The following is a 20,000-nucleotide window of genomic DNA, read 5'->3' as shown; positions in this document are numbered from 1 at the left end:
TCAGGGCGGATAACAATATCAATTATTACCAAAAAAGGAGTCCGATAGCCGATATGTAAAACCGATTTGTCAGTTGTGAAAAGGGGGGGAGATAGTAAAGGCGATATGCAGCAAAAATGTCATTCAAAAGCATTTAATTATGCAAACTTTTTCTTTCTTCTTATGTTACACAGAGTGCAGGGAGCTGCCTGCAGCATTTAAGAAAATAAAGTCATATAAAGTCAAATAAAACTACCAAATAGAGGAATGGAAAAAATAAATAATATCACTCCCTGATGTTTTCTGAACTGAACATGAGATGAGGATAATAAAACAGACACAATCTGGATTAAGTTAAAAACAAACACATGAATGAATGGAATAAATACATAAATCACATCACTCCCTAATGCTTTATGAACTGATTTATTACGGCCAGCCCTGGGTGCCTGTAGTCTTTTCTGCCAGTCCGTTTCAAAAAGACGCTCGCTATCGCATCGAACATTATAGTCTGTTTGGCTAAGAGCCTGTCTAGCTATAACATCACATTTACTATCAAATTGTGAGACATTTTAACTTGACGTTACGTTTTCCAAATGATGAGAGTTTTGATTATGTTTCAGTAATTAGACTGACATCTATCAAGGCTCTAGTTTGTAGGCTAAGATAGGCTAACTAGTAAACAGCATCACTAACGTGCATCAATCAGGAATTAGCTAAATGGAGGAAGTGGGAGCTTAACTTATGGATCCGGATCAAAGAGACATAGCTTACAAAGTCCGCATCAAAGAGACATAGCTTACAAAGTCCGCATCAAAGAGACATAGCTTACAAAGTCCGGATCAAAGAGACATAGCTTACAAAGTCCGGGTCAAAGAGACATAGCTTACAAAGTGGTGTTTTTGCAACTTCATTGTGGAGGATTGTGATTCATTGCAACTTCAGCGATATAAGTTACCTTACCTTAGAAAAATCGCTCCGTACCACTGAGCCCAGTCTGCCACTGCCTTGATGACAAGCAAAAACGTTCTGTGCATTTAGTCTTCGATCCTGATTGGCTGGATTCGTGCTGACTAACAAATCAGACAGTGCAGTGGGCAGGACAATGCTCTCGACCACAGAGTAGCAAATGCAGGGAGTGAGAGACGCTTTACAGACAAAGTAGCGCGTTTCATTTTTTATCCATTTAAATATCAGCTTATCGGTGGAAAAAATGACCGATACCGATGATTATAAAAATGCTCAATACCCCTAGTGTGTGTCTGTGTGTGTGTGTGTGAGAGAGAGAGAGAGAGAGAGTGTATGTTACACTGTAATTAGGTCCTGCGTCAGGCTGATTATGACTTGAGATTTGTTGATGTGGGACTGATTGATTAGGAATGCTTTTCACCATCCAATTTCCCACTGTGATTGTGGCATGTCAATCATCACAATATCACCAGTTTCGACACTGAATCAGGTTTTCCACAATTGCACCTCAATATGAATAAAGAATATCCTCTGATTCACAGATGGCATGCAGGACACAAATCAAATATGATCAATTGATCATTAATGGTTTTACAGTGTAAATAATTAAGTACAATTTACCACAACACCTGCCAGATGTCAATCAGTGTGATTCACTCACCTGCTGTGAAATGGATGCACGACATATGCACACACACACACACACACACATACACTCCTATGCGTTGCACACACACACTCCCATGTGTCTGCTAGCAGTGCTGACGGCGGTCCTAAGCCACACACTGCTTTTAGTGGTCTGATGAAATCTCTGTGCTTTGCTTGGGCATCAGAGTGCTCATCAGAGGACTGAGTCTGAGACGGACAGGAGCCCCGATCAATAGAAAGTAATCTGGGAGATGACGAGAGAGTCTCTGCATGGGGTCAGGTCTATTAGTGCTATGACGGCCCGAGCCAAGGCAAGAGGAGAGGAGAACTGCACTGTTTGAGAAAACAGACCCATTTTGGAGTGTAAGTGTGTGACTGTGTGTGTGTGTGTGTGTGGTTGCTTGTGTGTAATGACTGCACGGTCTTTGACCCAGCCCAAAATCCCAGCGTCTTTGTTGGCACCACAATTGTTGGTAACACTCCATAATAAGGTGCCATAATAAATAGCAAACTAGTAATTACCTAACCCTTTGTTAATTGTTACTAACATATCTATTTGGTACAAGTTAATAGTTTTTTCATCATTAATTAAATATTAGTTGTTTGCATAAAAACTGTATGTTAATGCTTTAGCAAATCTATTAACTAATATTGCATTAATATGTGTTAATAGTTAACTAAATATATTTTTGGCACTAATTAACAGTTATATTTTACATCATTTAAATGTTTAATGTTTATTTGCAAACTATATGTTAATAGAAAAGTTAATGACATATTATTATTTAACTAATTGTTATTAAACTGTGCTTCTGCCTATCCCATAAGACCCTTACATAGATAGATAGATACTTTATTGATCCCCAAGGGGAAATTCAAGAAAAAAACATGGAGCTACCTTGACATGTTGCCACTGTTGTCAGCGCCGGAACCGCTTGCAATAAAGTTGGCTAAGCCTAATTAATATATTAGTGGTATATAGCTATAAGCGTGGGGTCCCTTATAATAAAGTTGGTTAAGCTTAATTAATATATTAGTAATATATTACTATCAGTATGGGGGACCCTTATAATAAAGTTGGTTAAGCTTTATTAATATATTAGTAGTATATAGCTATCAGTGTGGAGCCCCTTATAATAAAGTTGGTTAAGCTTAATTCATATATTAGTAATATATAACTATCAGTATGGGGGACCCTTATAATAAAGTTGGTTAAGCTTTATTAATATATTAGTAATATATAACTATAGTCAGATGGTGAAGGGACTGAGACCAAAACTGGCTTATCACATTTATTCTTTTAGGAAAAGTTAAAACAAAACAACAAGTAGTTGAATGGGCTATATTACATGCATCATTCCTATACCATCAGGGAGACATAGAATGTTCAGGTGCACAGAACGACAGTTTATTAATATTCTGAGACTCCCTAAACACTCACAGACGTAGACCATACGGAGGTAATGCATAAACATAATGCTAAACTAAATGTACATTCATTTCCTGCTAGACTGAATTGCACTTTCCATGCACACTAAGCTGAACTGCTTAACTACACTGAATGCATGGAAAGTTGCAAGCGGAGTTTACAGCTAGTCACGTTAGACTCAGTGTGTATGAACTCGTGGTCATAATGAAAACATTAATAAACGTTCTCTAAGTCGCTAGAATTGCACCCAAATCTTAAAAATACATGTAAAGTAACATAATACACGTGGTATATCAAAGTTTTCAACTTAAACAACATTTCACAGTTACAAAAGTGGGGAGTGCTTTATACAGTCAACCTACCCAATGCAAAGCATACCGCTTCTGATCGGCTATGGCAACAATACAAGGACAAAACGCAGCAGAACTGCAGTATAGCGTTTCTCCAAAGGGGGCTCCAAAACACCAATATCAATAAAGCTGCTTAATTACATCACATACAAACACTAAACTACATTTCTAACTCTGTTACACCCCTCCCCTGAATTTCACCAAATCCAAGCAGCAACCAAATAGTACTTCCAAAGGCAAAGAGTACACTACTTTCAAAGACTAGACAGAGAGTCACCAATTACAGGACAGCCAACCACAAAGGTATCCAATAAGGATGAAGTGGAAGAAGAGGAGCGCAAACTCTCACACAACCAACCACTGGCAGTAGGGTGCCGTATGCACCCCACAAGACCATAAAGCCATAAACCATAAATTCCATAAATTCTCAACAAAGCTAATCATAAAAGCTAGATAAATAATGATATGTCATTAACTTTTATATTAGCATATAGTTTGTAAATAATAATAATATAAGATCTTATAGCAGCAGAAGTCGTGCTCTTAGGTATTTGTAAATATCAACAAATAAACATGCTGCTCTCCGAGTCTCTTTGGTATTCGTAAATAACAACAAATAAACATGCTGCTCTCTCTCTATGGATCTTATAGCAGCAGAAGTCGTGCTCTTAGGTATTCGTAAATAACAACAAATAAACATGCTGCTCTCTCTCTCTGGATGTTCTGGCAGTACGCCAGTAGAATAAGCAGAGAACCTTTTCAAACCAATTAATTGAACACTGTAATGTAGGCCTACACAATTTGAATCAAAATGTAAAAGTCATAAAAAAAAACATATAAGTAAAAGCACAGTGTTATAAAAAAAAAAACATATAAGTAAAAGCACAGTGTTGCAGGTTCTTCTTGTGATGTCCTACATTTGCACATACACATTTTTGATGAAACGGAAATCAAGTACACAGACACAACCCAACCAGTGGAAATCAAGTACACGGACAAAACCCAACCAGTTCAAGTCCAATGACCTTAGCAGGAGACTGAGAGCAGAGGAGTGTTATCAGTGTTTGTATGTGTATGTGTGTGTGTGTGTATTTGTGTGTGTGCCCTCTGTGTTTGTGTGTGTGTATGTGTGTGTGTGTGTGCCCTCTGTGTTTGTGTGTGTGTGTGTGTGTGTGTGTGTGTGTGTGTGTGTGTGTGGAGCCATGTGAGTGGGCCTGGTCACAGTAATGAGGAGTTTCAGTTTCTATGGCAACTGTGATGTCACTCAGATGGAAGCGAGGTCCAACCAATCAGGTTGCTCTTCCAATTTCTGTCTGTCTGTCTCTCTCATCCCTCCATGTAATTGAATAATTGAACAAAACACATGATCCGTAGTGAGAGCCTCACAGAGTGAGAGAAAAGAGACTCAGAGCGCGCCTGGTGAAAAGACTACGCACAGCAACACAGAGCGCGCCTGGTGAAAAGACTACGCACAGCAACACAGAGCGCGCCTGGTGAAAAGACTATGTACAGCAACACAGAGACGTACTGTAACACAGAGCGCGCCTGGTGAAAAGGCTACATGTACGTAACACACAGAGAGCGCCTGGTGAAAAGGCTACATGTACGTAACACACAGAGCGCCTGGTGAAAAGGCTACATGTACGTAACACAGAGCGCGCCTGGTGAAAAGGCTACATGTACGTAACACAGAGAGCGCCTGGTGAAAAGGCTACATGTACGTAACATAGGCACGGAGGCCAACGCCACAAACACCTGCTATCGGGCGAATGCACACTCAGATTGCACACTCAGATTGCACACTCAGATTGGTGGAAGCCTTTGAATGTGGACCAACACATCAGGGGTTTTCCAAGGGTGTTCATCAACGCTGTTGCAGACGAGCTAAATTTAGCCCTACATTTAGATGACCTTGCTACCTTGTCAAGGTTGTGTGATTTCTTTCCCCTTTGGCAGTGGGGGGAGCGGCACACAAAGCTCTGCTCTCTCCCTCCCTCTTTCACAGTCCTCCTCTCTGTCCCCCTCTCTACTTCTTTTCTCTCTTCTATCATTCCCTTGTGCCCTCTCTCTCTCTCTATTTCACACACAAAACTCTGCTCTCTCGCTCTCCCTCCCTCTTTCAAAGTCCTCTCTCTTTCTTTTCTCTCTTCTTCTATCATTCCCTTGTGCCCTCTCTCTCTCTATGTATATTATCCCTCTTAAATTCCTTCTCTTCTTTTCTATCTCTATCTTCTTCTCGCTTGCTCTCTGTATCTCTCTCTCTTTTTCTCTCTCCCTCTCCTCATCAGCCCCTGTGGTCCACCTGTCTTGTGTGACAGTGTGACAGTGTGACCTTGATGAACCCCGCTCCCCCATAATGACTTGTGTTCCCACAGCTCAAACACCGCTCTGGGGGCAGCTGGGATAACCATGGCCTGCATGAGAGAGGGAGTGGAAGAGTGGGGGAGAGAGAGAGAGAGAGGGAGGGAGTGGAAGAGAGGGAGAAAGAGAGAGGGAGAGGGGTGGGGTGGGGGGAGGGAGGGAGGGAGAGAGGAAAGAGTAGGGAAAGAGAGGGAGGGAGAGGTGGTAGGGAAAGAGAGAGGGGAGGAGAATGAAACTGACAAAAAACAAAAAAGAGAGAAAGCGAGAACTATAGAGGGAATGATAGAGGGAGAACGATAGAGGGAGAGAGGGGAGGGGTATGAGAGAAAACGAGGAGTGAGGAAAAGAGAGAGTGGAGTGAGAGGGCATAGACTGTGTGTGTGTGTGTGTGTGTGTGTGTGTGTCTCATTACGTGTGTGTGTGATAGAGAGCAAGACAGTGAGAGGCAGAGAGAAGGGAGAAGGGAAGCGAAGCGAGCGAGAGAAAGCGACAGGCAAGAGAGAGGACAGGAGAAGAGGAGTTACCAGGGGAGAAACCATCAGCTCCTGGAGGGAGACCGCTTGTCGCTCTGGTATTACCTGTTCATTTTAATCTCTATGGTGCTTTATTTCCTGTTCATTTTGATCGCTATGGTGCTTTATTATGTGTTCATTTTGATAGATGGTGCTTTATTACCTGTTTCTTTTGATCTCTATGGTGCTTTATCATGCATTCATTTTTATCTCTATGGTGCTTTATGACCAGCTGCAACCTCTTCTGTCCTGCCAGCAAAATGTTCTAAAACAGAAATATATATTTTTTAGAGTTCATGAGTAAACTGATTTGAGTTTTTGTGTGTAATTGTGTGAAAGTTTTTGTGCTGTGAAACTGTGGGGAGACTGTGTGAGGCTCATTGTTGCTGATGACCTAGATCTTGCTGTTGTTTTGTACGAATAACATGCCTATGCTCTCACACACACACACACACACACACACACACACACACACAGACTCACACAGACACACACAGACACACACAGACACACACACTGCTCAGCCATGGCATACGGATCCAACAAAGATCCTCTGGCACATCATTATTCACACACTCACACACACACAGCACGGCAGCATTGGTTTTCACAAACGTGCGCTTAGCTGCTGTCGTCGGTCAGGTGGGCTTCGTCTGGACAGCTGTGCTCCCTGAGATGCTGTTCATGTTGCTCATGTTGTTGCTCCTGCTGTGGTCCTCGCAGGGGAGGGGACGTCAGGAGGCCGAAGCCTGTTCATTAGATAGTATTGATCTCCTGGCCACTGCGGTGTTTAATGGTCTGCATTAGCCGTGTCTGATTATAGGAATGAGGACAGCCGGCGCAGCGGATGTCCGATTATCGGCGACCGCGGCCTCACCTCTTAGCCCTTTCTCTGGAATCAAATCCTCATGTAGAGGAGTTTGTGTGTGTGTGTGTGGGGAGGGAGGTGTTATGTTGACCGAATGTGCACTGCTGACCCTTTGGAACAATAGAGGGCTACTAATAATTTATGCAAATATTTCCAACAGCCTTTGAGTTCCCACTAAGTGTGCATGTGTGTGTGTATCTATGTGTGTGTGTGTGTGTGTGTGTGTGTGTTTGAGCAGCTGACCAGTTAAAGGTCGTGGCGATAAAATGTGTGGGGCACATTGGACTCATGACAGAAATTCTGATAAGAGCACCCATGCAGGGTCTGCTGTGATGGAACAATGCACTGAAGGGTTGAGCAGAAAACCAACACAGTGCCGAGGATATATGCACACATACATACACATGCACACACACACACACATACATGCACACACACACACATATACATGCACGCACACACACACACACACACACACACACACATGCACACACACGCAAAGATGCATACACACACATACATGCACACACAATTCACTGAAGGGTTCGAGCAGAAAACCAACACAGTGCTGCGGAGTAGGGGTGGGCGATATATATCGTCTGCGATAATATTGTGATTGTTGTTTTAACGATGTGCAAATTGACATTATCGAGTATTTAAATTACTTTGGGGAAAAAAAAAATCGAAATCACGCACTCGTAGAAGACTCATTAGGGGTTTGCATCGACGTCACGTTCTGGCCGGTAACTATGGTAACCCAGCACGCGCGGCCATATTGGCGATACTCAGTGAATGAAGTACAATGGAGTATTATGCACTTTGGATATCTTACGTGATTGTAGCCGTGTCTAAACAACAGAAAAGCTCATTAAAATGCGTCTAAGATGCAAAGGCATATAGGGCAGGACTTGGACCACAAGAAAAGGTGCGATATTTCGAGAAATTACGGATTATTGGCAGCGCAGATCCATACGAGTTGGGTGAGGGAGACGAAGTACCAAGTTCAACCACAAGCGCCCCCCTTCCTCTGATAACTTCTGGCATTATTGTCCCTTCTCCCTGGTTTTTTAATAACTTTTGGAAGTCGATACCTACACCAGATGTTTTTTTCAGTCTGACCTATTGGTACAACCTAAAACACGGCAATAAATAACCATTTTCCTTGACGATGTTAGGGATTTACTTCAGTGCCTAATGCTTTCTAATGAGGCGAGTATCTCCAATATGGCGATGTCCAGATCTGATGACACGCCGTGCAAACCCCTAATACATTCCCAGGAGGTAGGCTATGCGGGAGAAGTGCAGCAGAGCAAGTGTCACGTGATCACTAGTGGGTCACAACGTTGTCCCACGCAGCCTAATGTTTATTTTGTGCAGCGAGAGCGAGAGTAGCCTACTTGGGATTTTATGCGGCTACTTCTGTTCAAGTAGCATTGTATGATGAGACAGTCACGTTTTTTCCTACACGGTATTATATGGAGAGAAAACATTAGCCTTTGAGTATTTTAATAGTCAGTTGTAAACAAATAACTATTCTCATGTAACTCTTTTGTAAATGGACTGAAGTTCGCTCCAAATATCTATGGGATTTCTCATATACATTAGTAATTAGCATTAGTTTTTATTCTGTAACTTGGAATGCTAGCCTACGTGATTGCTCTAAAACAAAACATAGAAGGAAATAACTGAGATGTAGGCTAATCTGTTGGTCTGCTCTTAGTTTTACAGTGAATCCTATGTAAAGGTTTGAAAGGAACTTCAGCTTCAAACTTTCTTTTGGGAAACTGTTAGGCCTATTCATCTTCTCTAATGTAGATGGCTAGACCATGTCATTGCCACACACACAAGTGGGCGCAGAATTGGAAATTTGTCATAGAGTGACAATGCATTGGTTGATTTGGTTAAAAAGTCACAGGTTAGGTTATTGGTTATTATTGTAATGATGCTATTTATAAATAATGAACTGTAAAGTAACTCAGACTTTAACAAAAACAATTTTTGAAAGGATATCGACTAATTATCGTTATCGTCAAAATCACAAAAAATATCGAGATATAATTTTGTGACTGCGGAGCTTGGCACGGTTAGCTCTTGGTAGCAGTGTTGCAGATATACAGTATGCACACAAACAGTACTTGCACACACACGCATAGATGCACACACACACACACACACACACATGCACACACACGCAAAGATGCACACACACACACACACACAATACATCACGATATCTGTGAATCTCTTCCGATGGTGTACTCATGGTGGACCACGTTCTCCATCTCCCATTGAGTACACTGTACAGTCTGATAGCATCCCCTGTAGAGCACAGGCACACTGTATACTGTACAGTGGTGGGGTTTTATGGTCTAAAAGCATCCCCTATAGAGATATACTGTACAGTGTCCAAGTGGTGGAGTCTTATAGTCTGATAGCATCCCCTATAGAGCACAGGCACTCTGAAGACCTTTCCTCTGACCGCGACTAAACAACCAGGCCGGCCATCTTCCCGTAAACAGGAAGTGAGGGTCTCAGGGCAGGCAGTATGTGGGAACATCTGCAGTGTTAACCTCTAACCTCTGTGCTGTGTGTGTGTATGTGTGTTTGTGTGTGTGGTGTGTGTGTGTGTGTGTGTGTGTGTGTTTGTTTGTGTGTGTGTGTGTGTGTGTGTGTGTGTGTGTCGGTTACAGAAGCTGGCCCGTGACCCCTCCGATGAGGCCTGCTTTTTCGACCTCCTCAGTAAGTTCCAGAGCAGCCGCATGGACGACCAGCGCTGCCCCCTCGACGAGCCGCAGAACGGCGAGGACGGAGAAGCTGCCGGCGACTCATGCTCCCCTCTCAGCGATCTGATCGGTAAGACGATTACGCTCCCCTCTCAGCGATCTGATCGGTAAGACGCTTACGCTCCCCTCTCAGCGATCTGATCGGTAAGACGATTACGCTCCCCTCTCAGCGATCTGATCGGTTAGACGCTTACGCTTCTGAGCATGCCCATATATGTACACACAGTAATGAGACTGACCCAGGTGTCACAGCATACCCGGTGTATTGTCCTGGGTTATTGCTGACCCCAGGTTTCACAGCATACCCGGTGTATTGTCCTGGGTTATTGCTGACCCCAGGTTTCACAGCATACCCGGTGTATTGTCCTGTGTTACTGCTGACCCAGGTGTCACAGCATACCTGGTGTATTGTCCTGTGTTATTGCAAACCTCAGGGCCATGGCAGGTCTAGCCCAGATATGGTGTATTGGTAGCGGATTTGCTTTTATCCTCATTTAGCGTGTCTGATCGTGTCACTCTCACCTCCTCATCGTGCTGGTGAATGTCTTAATTGGCTGGTTAATGTCTTAATTGGTTGGTTAATTTTTTAATTGGCTGGTTAATGTCTTAATTGGCTGGTTAAAATGTCTTAATTGGCTGGTTATCTTCCGGTAGACCCCAGCCTCACCACATCACCTCAGACAGAGGAGCTGTTTGACCTGATCGCCAGCTCACAGAGCCGTCGTCTAGACGACCAGCGGGTGAGCGTCAGCAACTTGCCGGGCCTGAGGATCACCCACAACAACCTGGGTCACCTCTGTGGGGAGGCTGACGTCCAGGGGCCGAGCGACGACTTCTTCAACATGCTCATCAAGTGCCAGGTGAGAGCTAACACCCTGCTGCTTCACAATCAGGTCAGCAGACATAACCAACAGACCATTAGACACAGTTAACAGACCTGCAGACATAAACAACAGAGCATTAGACACAGTTAACAGACCTGCAGACATAACCAACAGACCATTAGACACAGTTAACAGACCTGCAGACATAAACAACAGAGCATTACTCTTTAACACATTTTATTGATTTTTGTCAATAACATACAATTATTTGCATATACATAACAAGTTCAAATCTTGGTTGTACACAAGTGTAGCATAAGTAATAAAACATAGTATTAGACAAAGCACCCACCCACCTAACCTCCCACCCCACCCTCATCCAATCCACTCATCCTAACCTCAACCCCATCCAGTCACACCCTGCAGTCTTTCCTAAGAAATAAGACATTTCAAAAGCTGTAATACAGTATGTTACTATGCAATGTACAGTAGTAAATACATATAAACATAAGTACATACCAGAACCACAAAAATGACAAACAAACACATACAAAACAAAACAAAAAGAAGAAGGGGGGGGGGGGGGGGCACCATCTAGTCTGCTTCCTGTAGGGGGATTTGTAAGCTCTCAAAGTACGTCAAGAAAGATCTCCAAGTTCTCTCAAAGCTCTGTATGGAGCCCTTCAGTGTGTATCTAATTTTCTCCAGTTTCAGGAAAAACATAATATCTCTTATCCATCTAGTGAATGTGGGTGGTGTTTGTTCCTTCCACATAAGTAAAATCTGACGTCTAGCAAGTAGAGAAGTGAATGCTATGACAGCATAGGCCCTGCCTTTAAGAGATTTTGTTTCCTGTGTAAAGCCAAATATGGCACATACTGGGTTTGAGGAATGTCTATACCAAACATTCTGGAGTAGGCCTGAAATATGTCCGCCCAGAATGTCCTAAGGAGTGGGCAAGACCAGAACATATGTATATGGTCTGCAGGCAGACCTTTGCAGCGGGGACATGTAGGGTCAGCACTAGGAAAAATCTCAGCCAGTTTAGCCCTGGTCCAGTGTACTCTTAGGAGGATTTTAAGTTGAATTAGGCTGTGTCTGGCGCATGGAGAGGAGGTGTGTACTAAGTCAAGTGCTGCTTCCCATTGATCCTCTCTCAATGCTTCCCCAAAGTCATCCTCCCAAAGTTGCCTTATTCCTTGCAGTGAAAGGGGAGAGATGTTACAAATATCATTATAGAGAATTGAAATTAAACCTTTCCGGTGTGGAGATAAAGAAAGAAAATTGTCTAGTGTATTATCTGTTGGGAGATTTGGGAAGGAGGCAATGTTTCTCTGTACGAAGTGTCTTACTTGGAGATATCTAAAGAAGTGTGATTTGGGCAGGTCAAACTTCTCAGAAAGTTGAGCAAATGATCCAAAGCTGCCCTCAATAAAGAGATTGGAAATAGATGTAATGCCTTTTGCCCGCCATATCCCAAAGGCTGAGTCTAGGGAAGAGGGTGGAAAATTATAATTGTTTGTGATTGGGGAGTGTATTGACATTTTGGACAAGTCAAAATGTCTTTTAAACTGTGACCAAATTCGAATTGAATTGAGAACAATGGGATTTGGGGAGAATTGGCTTTGTGGAGTAGGAGGAGAAGGGGCACATAATACAGAGCCTAGGTGGACTGCGCTGTGTGTGCACTCCAGGTGTACCCAGGGTTCACTCCTGTTAGGATGGTATTCCTCTGTCCAAAACAACATTTTCTGAATGTTACAAGCCCAGTAATAATAAATAAAGTTGGGTAGTGCCAGGCCAGCAAGCCCTTTGGGTCTTTCAAGAGATTGCCTTTTGATCCTGTGTGGTGTACCATTCCAAATAAATGATGTTATGCTCTGGTCCAAAGTTCTGAAAAACTTTTTCCTTATTAAAATGGGAATGTTTTGGAAAAAATAAAGACATTTTGGTAATACAATCATTTTAATGAGGTTAACACGACCAATTATGGAGAGTGGTAGACTCGACCACCTCACCATATCCTGCTTACATTTATCAAACAGAACACCAAAGTTCTTAACAAACAGAGATGAAAAGGTGGGCGTGATCTCCACTCCAAGGTATTTAAATCCTTTTTTAACTATTTTGAATGGAAAATGAGTTGGGGGAATTTGGGTTGCAGCCTGATTGAGGGGAAACATCTCACTTTTCTGGAGATTAATTTTGTAACCAGACAGCTTCCCAAACTGATTTAAAATATTAACAATATAGGGGGCTGAGGCTACAGGGTTGGATGTATAAAGAAGCAAGTCATCCGCATAGAGGGATAATTTATGAGTAAGCCCATGTCGCATTATGCCTGAAAACTCCTCAGATTGTCTAAGGGCGATGGCTAGTGGCTCTATGGCAATTGCAAAGAGGAGAGGGGATAGGGGGCAACCCTGACGGGTGCCTCTGCCAAGGGGGAAGTATTCAGACTGCTGCCCATTGGTGACCACCGCAGCCAGGGGCTGAACATATAGAAGTTGGATCCAAGATATAAACGCATTATCAAATCCAAATTGTTTCAGCACAGAGAAAAGATAGTGCCATTCGACTCGGTCGAATGCTTTTTCAGCATCAAGTGAAATCACCATTTCAGGAGCAGGAGTTGAAGGGGAATAAACAATGTTCAGGAGTCGTCTTAGATTAGAGCTAGAATGTCTATTTAAAATGAAACCAGTTTGGTCTGCTGATATTATCTGTGGTAAGAACTTCTCCAGTCGACCAGCTAAAATTTTGGACAGAATTTTATAATCACTATTTAATAAGGAGATTGGGCGGTATGAAGGACATTGGAGGGGATCTTTACCTTTTTTTGGAATCAATATGATTGCAGCTTGTCGTAAAGTTGGTGGGAACTGACCGGATGATAGTGACTCATTGAACATAGCTTGAAGCAGAGGAGAAAGTTGAGGTGCAAATTTTTTATAAAAGTCTGAGGTAAAACCATCCGGTCCGGGCGTTTTATTGCTTTTTAAGGATTTAATAGCATCTAAGATCTCTGCAGATGAAATATTTTCCCCCAAGAATGAATTGTGTTCAGATTGGATAGAAGGAAATGTGAGGTTGCTGAAAAACCTGTCTATTTGTGGAGAGTTTTTATCACATTCAGAGGTATAGAGGTCGCTGTAATATTGTTTAAAGGTGCTGTTAATTTCCAGATGATCGGTCACAATTTCGTCATTTTTATTATAAACTTTAGGAATAAGGCGAGAGGAGGCGGCCTGGCGGGCTTGTTGAGCTAAAAGCTTGCCAGCCTTGTCACCTGAATCATAAATATTATATCGTGCCCTTGTGAGTAGATATGTGGCCTTATCTGTAGTGAGTGAGTCATATTCTGTTTGTAGGCGTAGTCTTTCCTTATAATGAGCTGGAGATGGGAATGAGGAGTAGCGTTCATCAATACTAGCCAAAGCTTGGGAGATGTTGTCAAGTTTGGCCATTCGTATTTTTTTCATTTTAGAGGAATATCCAATTATTTGCCCTCTGAGGAAAGCTTTAAGTGTCTCCCATAAGATTGAATGAAAAACCTCTGGTGTGGCATTGGTTTCTAAGAAGAACTGAATCTGGGAGGAGATGAAATGTATAAATTCTTCGTCAGCTAATAGGAGTGGATTGAGTTTCCAGTGGCGTGATGGTCTAAAACAGTTAGGCAACGCCAATTGGAAGGAGAGTGCACCATGGTCTGAGATAGAAATAGTATGATATTGGCAAGTCTCTATATTTCCCAATAATCTTTTATCTAAAAGAAAATAATCAATACGGGTGTAAGTATGATGGACCCCAGAGAAAAAAGAGAAGCCTTTTTTGTTAGGATATTTGAATCTCCAGATATCTGAGAGACCAGCCTGTGCACAGAATTCATTGATAAGTTTGGCAGATTTACTAAGAGGCTGGGGTTTATTTGAGGATCTATCCAATGTAGTGTTGAGTACACAGTTCAAGTCACCACCTATTATTAAGTTGTATGTGTTATGGTCGGGTATGGAGGAAAATAGTTTCTTGAAGAAAATGTGATCATCAAAATGTGGGGCATAGATGTTGACAAGGATGACAGGGAGGGAAAATAACTGCCCAGTTACAATAATAAATCTCCCATTAGTATCGGCAATCACATTCTCTGCTTGAAATAGAACATTTTTGTGTATAAGGATTGCTGTCCCTCTGGCCTTGGCGTTAAACCGCGAATGGTACAGCTGTCCCACCCAGTTTCGTTTAAGATAATTAACAGAATCATTTTTTAGACGAGTTTCCTGTATAAAAGCAATATCTGCCTGTAATTGTTGGAGATTTTTTTAATTCGTTATCACTGGAAAGAGCTGCAACTTTGGAATCAAGTCTCTCAAGACTCGTCTGCGTATCATTGAGTGAGACTTCCAGATGCTGGATAGTTTCATGATGTTGGTCAATGATCTCTCGGTTAGCAGAAAGTTGGGCAGAGAGTTTGGTAACGATGCGTTCTTCCATTGCTGTCAGCAGTCTTTCCATATCAGGCAGTGTTAACGTGTGGGTCATGCTAGCTTCAGAATCCGCAGGTTCAGCTAGCTTAGCTGCGTCGTCCTGAATTACTTTAGTAATGTGTTGATCCGCCAGTTGAGTTTGTTTTTTAGACGCCTTCTTCATGTTATAAATTAAGTAGCGTTTGCACAAATATTTGTATAATATCAGACGGATATAAAAAGGATTTTATCAGGATTTCAACAGAGCGATCCCAGTTTGCGACCTACTCCGCCATGCGTCAAACCGGAAGCCCAACATCAGAGCATTAGACACAGTTAACAGACCTGCAGACATAACCAACAGAGGATAACACAGTTAACAGACCTGCAGACATAACCAACAGAGCATTAGCACAGTTAACAGTCCTGCAGACATAACCAACAGAGCATTAGACACAGTTAACAGACCTACAGACATAACCAACAGAGCAAGCACGCCACCATTTGACCAGACACTATCAGTAGCTCAGCAGTAGCTATGAGACTATGGGCTTCATGCAGAAATATTCTATTAAATGTATCCAACCGTCTAAATCTACTCTTTGCCTGGTGTGCTTTTATAACCGTCTAAATCTACTCTTCGCCTGGCGTTAAAGCCATAAATAAATGGTGGTTTATGACTCTTGCCGTAAATATTCCTTGCAAATGACTACACCACTTCCTCGCCTGTCGTCAGTTTAGTAAACACTAGAAAACATTTAATAAACATTAAAAACTAAGGAAAATAAACAAACAGAGAATAAAGGTCAGGCTATGTCACACAAAATAAATATTCTTGAATTTTTCACCCACTCCCTCGCTCCCTCACCCACTCACTCCCTCCCTCACCCACTCACTCACTCTCTGGCTCGCTCACTCAGACTGAGACACACACAGCTAACACACCCAGCCAGCGTGTAAAAAGGTTTCTCACTTAAAAGCTATTAAGTGATTAGCTGTCTGGGCGACGTCACATGACCCATCAGTCAGGCCAATCAAATAAATGAGGTGTATGGAGGCCCCAGAGTGCCAATTAGAGAACCGCTGATGTGTCAATGGATGCTGTCCAAGAGGTCAGCACGGAAGAAGTCCCTGTGCCTGCGACACTTGGCACTTAAAACAATCATTAGGTGTTGCAAAACTCTTCTTATCAAAGACAAGAATCCAACAAAAATATATATACATAGTTGAGTCCAGTAGTTATGAGTTTAGTAGTTATCAGTTCAGTATTCAGTAGTTATGAGTTCAGTAGTTATGAGTTCAGTATGAGTTCAGTAGTTATGAATTCAGTAGTTATGAGTTCAGTATTCAGTAGTTATGAGTTCAGTATGAGTTCAGTAGTTATGAGTTCAGTAGTTATGAGCACTGTAGCGTTTGAAGAGACTTGTCTATAGCAGTGTAGCGTTTGAAGAGACTTGTCTACAGCAGTGTAGCGTTTGAAGAGACTTGTCTATAGCAGTGTAGCGTTTGAAGAGACTTGTCTACAGCAGTGTAGCGTTTGAAGAGACTTGTCTATAGCAGTGTAGCGTTTGAAGAGACTTGTCTACAGCAGTGTAGCGTTTGAAGAGACTTGTCTACAGCAGTGTAGTGTTTGAAGAGACTTGTCTCTGTTTCTGTCTCTGTTGTTTACGTCTGTCTGTTCTCTGGCCCCGTGCAGTCCTCTAGGATCGATGACCAGCGCTGTTCGCCGCCAGACGGTGGACCCCACGCGCCCACGGTTCCTGACGAGGACTTCTTCAGCCTGATCCAGCGTGTCCAGGCCAAGCGCATGGACGAGCAGCGCGTCCATCTGCCCTCGGACGAGCAGGAGGACGCAGAGGCCGACTCCGAGCCAGAGGCGGAGGCGCGCTCCGGTGACTCCAGCTAGACTTGCCGTCCTTCTTCCTCCTGCACTCTCTTTCCATGACCCATCTCAATAGAGAGGGGGTTGGTGGGTGGGGGTCTCTAACCCCTGATCTCTGAAGGAGAGACACCGAGAGGAGGAAGACGTGGGAGCGAGTGAGGAGGAAGATGAGGGAGCAGAGAAGACTCTTCCTCCAGGCATGTCTGATACTATCGAGGCTAACGGAGGAGTTAGCGATGACCAGCCGTGGAGAAACGAAGAGCGAATGTGAATACAGGAGGGCTGTGGTGTAGAGTACGTCCGTGTGTGTGCGCGTGTTCGTGTGTGTGCGTGTGTTCTGTGTGTGTGCGTGTGTGTGTGCGTGTGCATGTGTGTAGGACTAAGATGGTGTTATAGACGTGTGGTCTGTGTCTCTAGCAGGGGTCTCTCTCACCGTTTGTGTGTGTTACACAGCCTTAAGTAAACATACTGACTCTGATTGTAACCTGTAGGTTGAGCTTCTCTGTATTGTATTTGCTCATGTTGCCATTGGTCAGTTGAAAGGACTTTTGATGAGGCTGGCAGTATTATTCGTTGGATTTTAGCAGTGTCAGTGTCAGAGGACATTTTTGTCCCGCTTACTATTATGTTTCAGCATTTCAGCATATAGCAGTGGATATTTGTAGGGCTATTTTATTCCCACATGTGTGCTGATGGGCATCAGTGCCATTCAGAACATTCAGATTAATAACTTTATTGGGAGGGAAAACATCAATTAGCATATGAATTTAGATTAGCAAAAGCTGTGAATAGAATTTCCACATCAAATGAAATCAGCCACCTGGGATGTATGAAAATGTCTGCCTTCTCAATCGGCCTGGCTAAAGACTTGTGCAAGACATTAGCGGTAGATCAGACTTAATATAGTCGTGCCAATCCCACCACAAGTTCTCCGTGACATGACTTCTGATAGCCAGTGCTTTATTTGAATGGGACTAGATCCCAATTGAATACCGGCTAGATTCCTAGCATTACTGACTGCAGCTAATGCTAATGCTAGCTTAGCTCTGAGCTCAATCAGACACAGCAGTTGTTCAGGGACCTTCTTTCAGTGGTGCAGCCTACTGTGAAAGCTTTGGTGAGCTCACTGTTAGCTTGGCACATACTGCAGAGCACACAGAACAGTCTGACCATGGTTTGTGGTCTGTGTGTTAGGTCTACAGGGATAATGTAGCCTCAGAGACATGTTAATATTTACAAACAACAAGCAATGCTACAAACAAAAAAACATTTGTAAACAGCATTGCAGTATTTGTGGATAGCTGATGCCAGCAACCATCAATTCCAGTGTTCTCTCTGTCACTTCTGAGGATGAATTTGAGATCACAAAAAAAGAGGACTTGGACAAATCCACTGGTTGCTATGCAAAGACACTGTCATCGTCTCTGTCACCATCTGGTGGCCAAACATGTTCATAACACCCTCAAGGCATTTATGGGTGTAAACAGATAGTATTTAAAGATTTTAAGACTGAAAGATGACATAGTAGTAGACTAACAAGTATGAAGAACTTAAGCACTTTCTTTAAAACTTGGAGAAAAAGGTTATACATCAGTGTGTGTACATATAAATATTTTGTTTGGTGAAAGAAAGAGTGTATTTCGCAGCCAAGGTTAGTGCCTGCTTTGTATTTTTTTTGTTCCACTTCTCCGTGCTCTGTGACTCTTGTAGCATTCCCAGGGAAAAGAGGAGGCAAACACACTGCAGCAGAACAAGCCCGTGTGTTGGGGCTGTGGGGTGCAAACAGCCCCTGGCCTGAGGAAATGGAAAGTGCTTCAGTGATGACTATTGATGAGCTACTGATTAACAGGCTCCTCTCAGCACTCACTGGGAAGCACACACACAGCTCAACCACCTAGGGCCCCATCTGGCCTCAATCTGGCTCTGATCTGGCCTCAATCTGGCTCTGATCCGGCTCTGATCTGGCTCTGATCTGGCTCTGATGTGGCTCTGATCTGGCTCTGATCAGGCCCTTCTCTGGATCACATTGGGCCCCGGTCCCAACCCAGATACAGCGCAGCTGATCCGGCCTAGACATGGCCCTGATCTGGCCCAGATACGTTTCCAGATAGTGTCTTCAGTGCTAGCTGCTGCTATCTAGGCAGTTTGATTTGCATTTCCATAAGGCTGCAGCTCTCCACTCCTCCACCGGTTCCTCTGTTTCTGTGAGAAGTGTTGCCAGTAGGTTACTTATAGTGTCTGTGCCCCCATGTGAGGGAGTTCCTACCGCAGAGGTGGAAAACTCTGAATTCATACAGTAAAATATTGAGTCCAACCATTCACTAAACCAGCTGATTCTGATTAGTACCGCTCTTCACCCAGGTAGATCAGCTAGTTTGTGAAATTGCCTGTGTTAGATGCACAGGTAGCGCCAATACACGGTAGGACGTTTATTTTGGGAAGGCTGGAGTTTTCCCCCCTCTGTAATGCAGGGGCGCGCAGAGACCTTTGAAGGGGCAGGGGCTCAAATTAAAAAAAAGGGCACATGGAACAACATTTTTAGAAAATGTGTTAACTTTATTTAAAACTTAATTTTGATTACAACCCAATAGAGAATACATAGGCTACATGCAAATTATATCAAAATAAAACATCTTTCATCTTATTGATTAAATTCAAAGCTAATTTGAATAGCCTAGAAATCTAGACGCACATAGCGGCAGCAAATATGTTATTGCCTAGTCTGGCTTGTCAGGCTATAATTTTAATGTTTATCACAGTGAACTACCACAATTAGCAAGCTGGTGTCTTGCAGATTCACGTGCTGTGCGTGTGGCCACTGAGTGAAATGACGTGTAATGTAGCCTACTGTAAACAGAGAACGACGTGTGGAATTGGGTTAGTTAAACAACTACAGTAGCCTATGTCGTCGGCTTATAACGATTTAGAAAAG

At 42.9% G+C, this 20,000-nt stretch overlaps 1 protein-coding gene across 1 annotated transcript in view; it reads left to right on the top strand.

Moving 5' to 3' along the window:
* gpsm1b (G protein signaling modulator 1b) overlaps positions 1-20,000 on the top strand; it is a 64,380-nt gene that overhangs the window by 43,597 nt on the left and 783 nt on the right. The window contains exons 12-14 of the mRNA XM_076283463.1: positions 9,807-9,969; positions 10,554-10,759; positions 16,883-20,000. The exon at positions 16,883-20,000 is cut by the window's right edge and continues 783 nt beyond it. Coding sequence (XP_076139578.1) covers positions 9,807-9,969; positions 10,554-10,759; positions 16,883-17,092 — 579 coding nt within the window. The 3' untranslated portion in view covers positions 17,093-20,000. The remainder of the gene's footprint in view (positions 1-9,806; positions 9,970-10,553; positions 10,760-16,882) is intronic.

The sequence above is a fragment of the Alosa pseudoharengus genome, unplaced genomic scaffold (assembly GCF_046254945.1).
Source record: "Alosa pseudoharengus isolate Yale_2024_CS ecotype anadromous, Long Island Sound unplaced genomic scaffold, YU_APseudo_1.1 YU_APseudo_1.1_scf_14, whole genome shotgun sequence".
Lineage (NCBI taxonomy): Eukaryota > Metazoa > Chordata > Actinopteri > Clupeiformes > Clupeidae > Alosa > Alosa pseudoharengus.
Note: the sequence above shows the minus strand (reverse complement) of the source record. Positions and strands in the feature narration are given on the sequence as shown.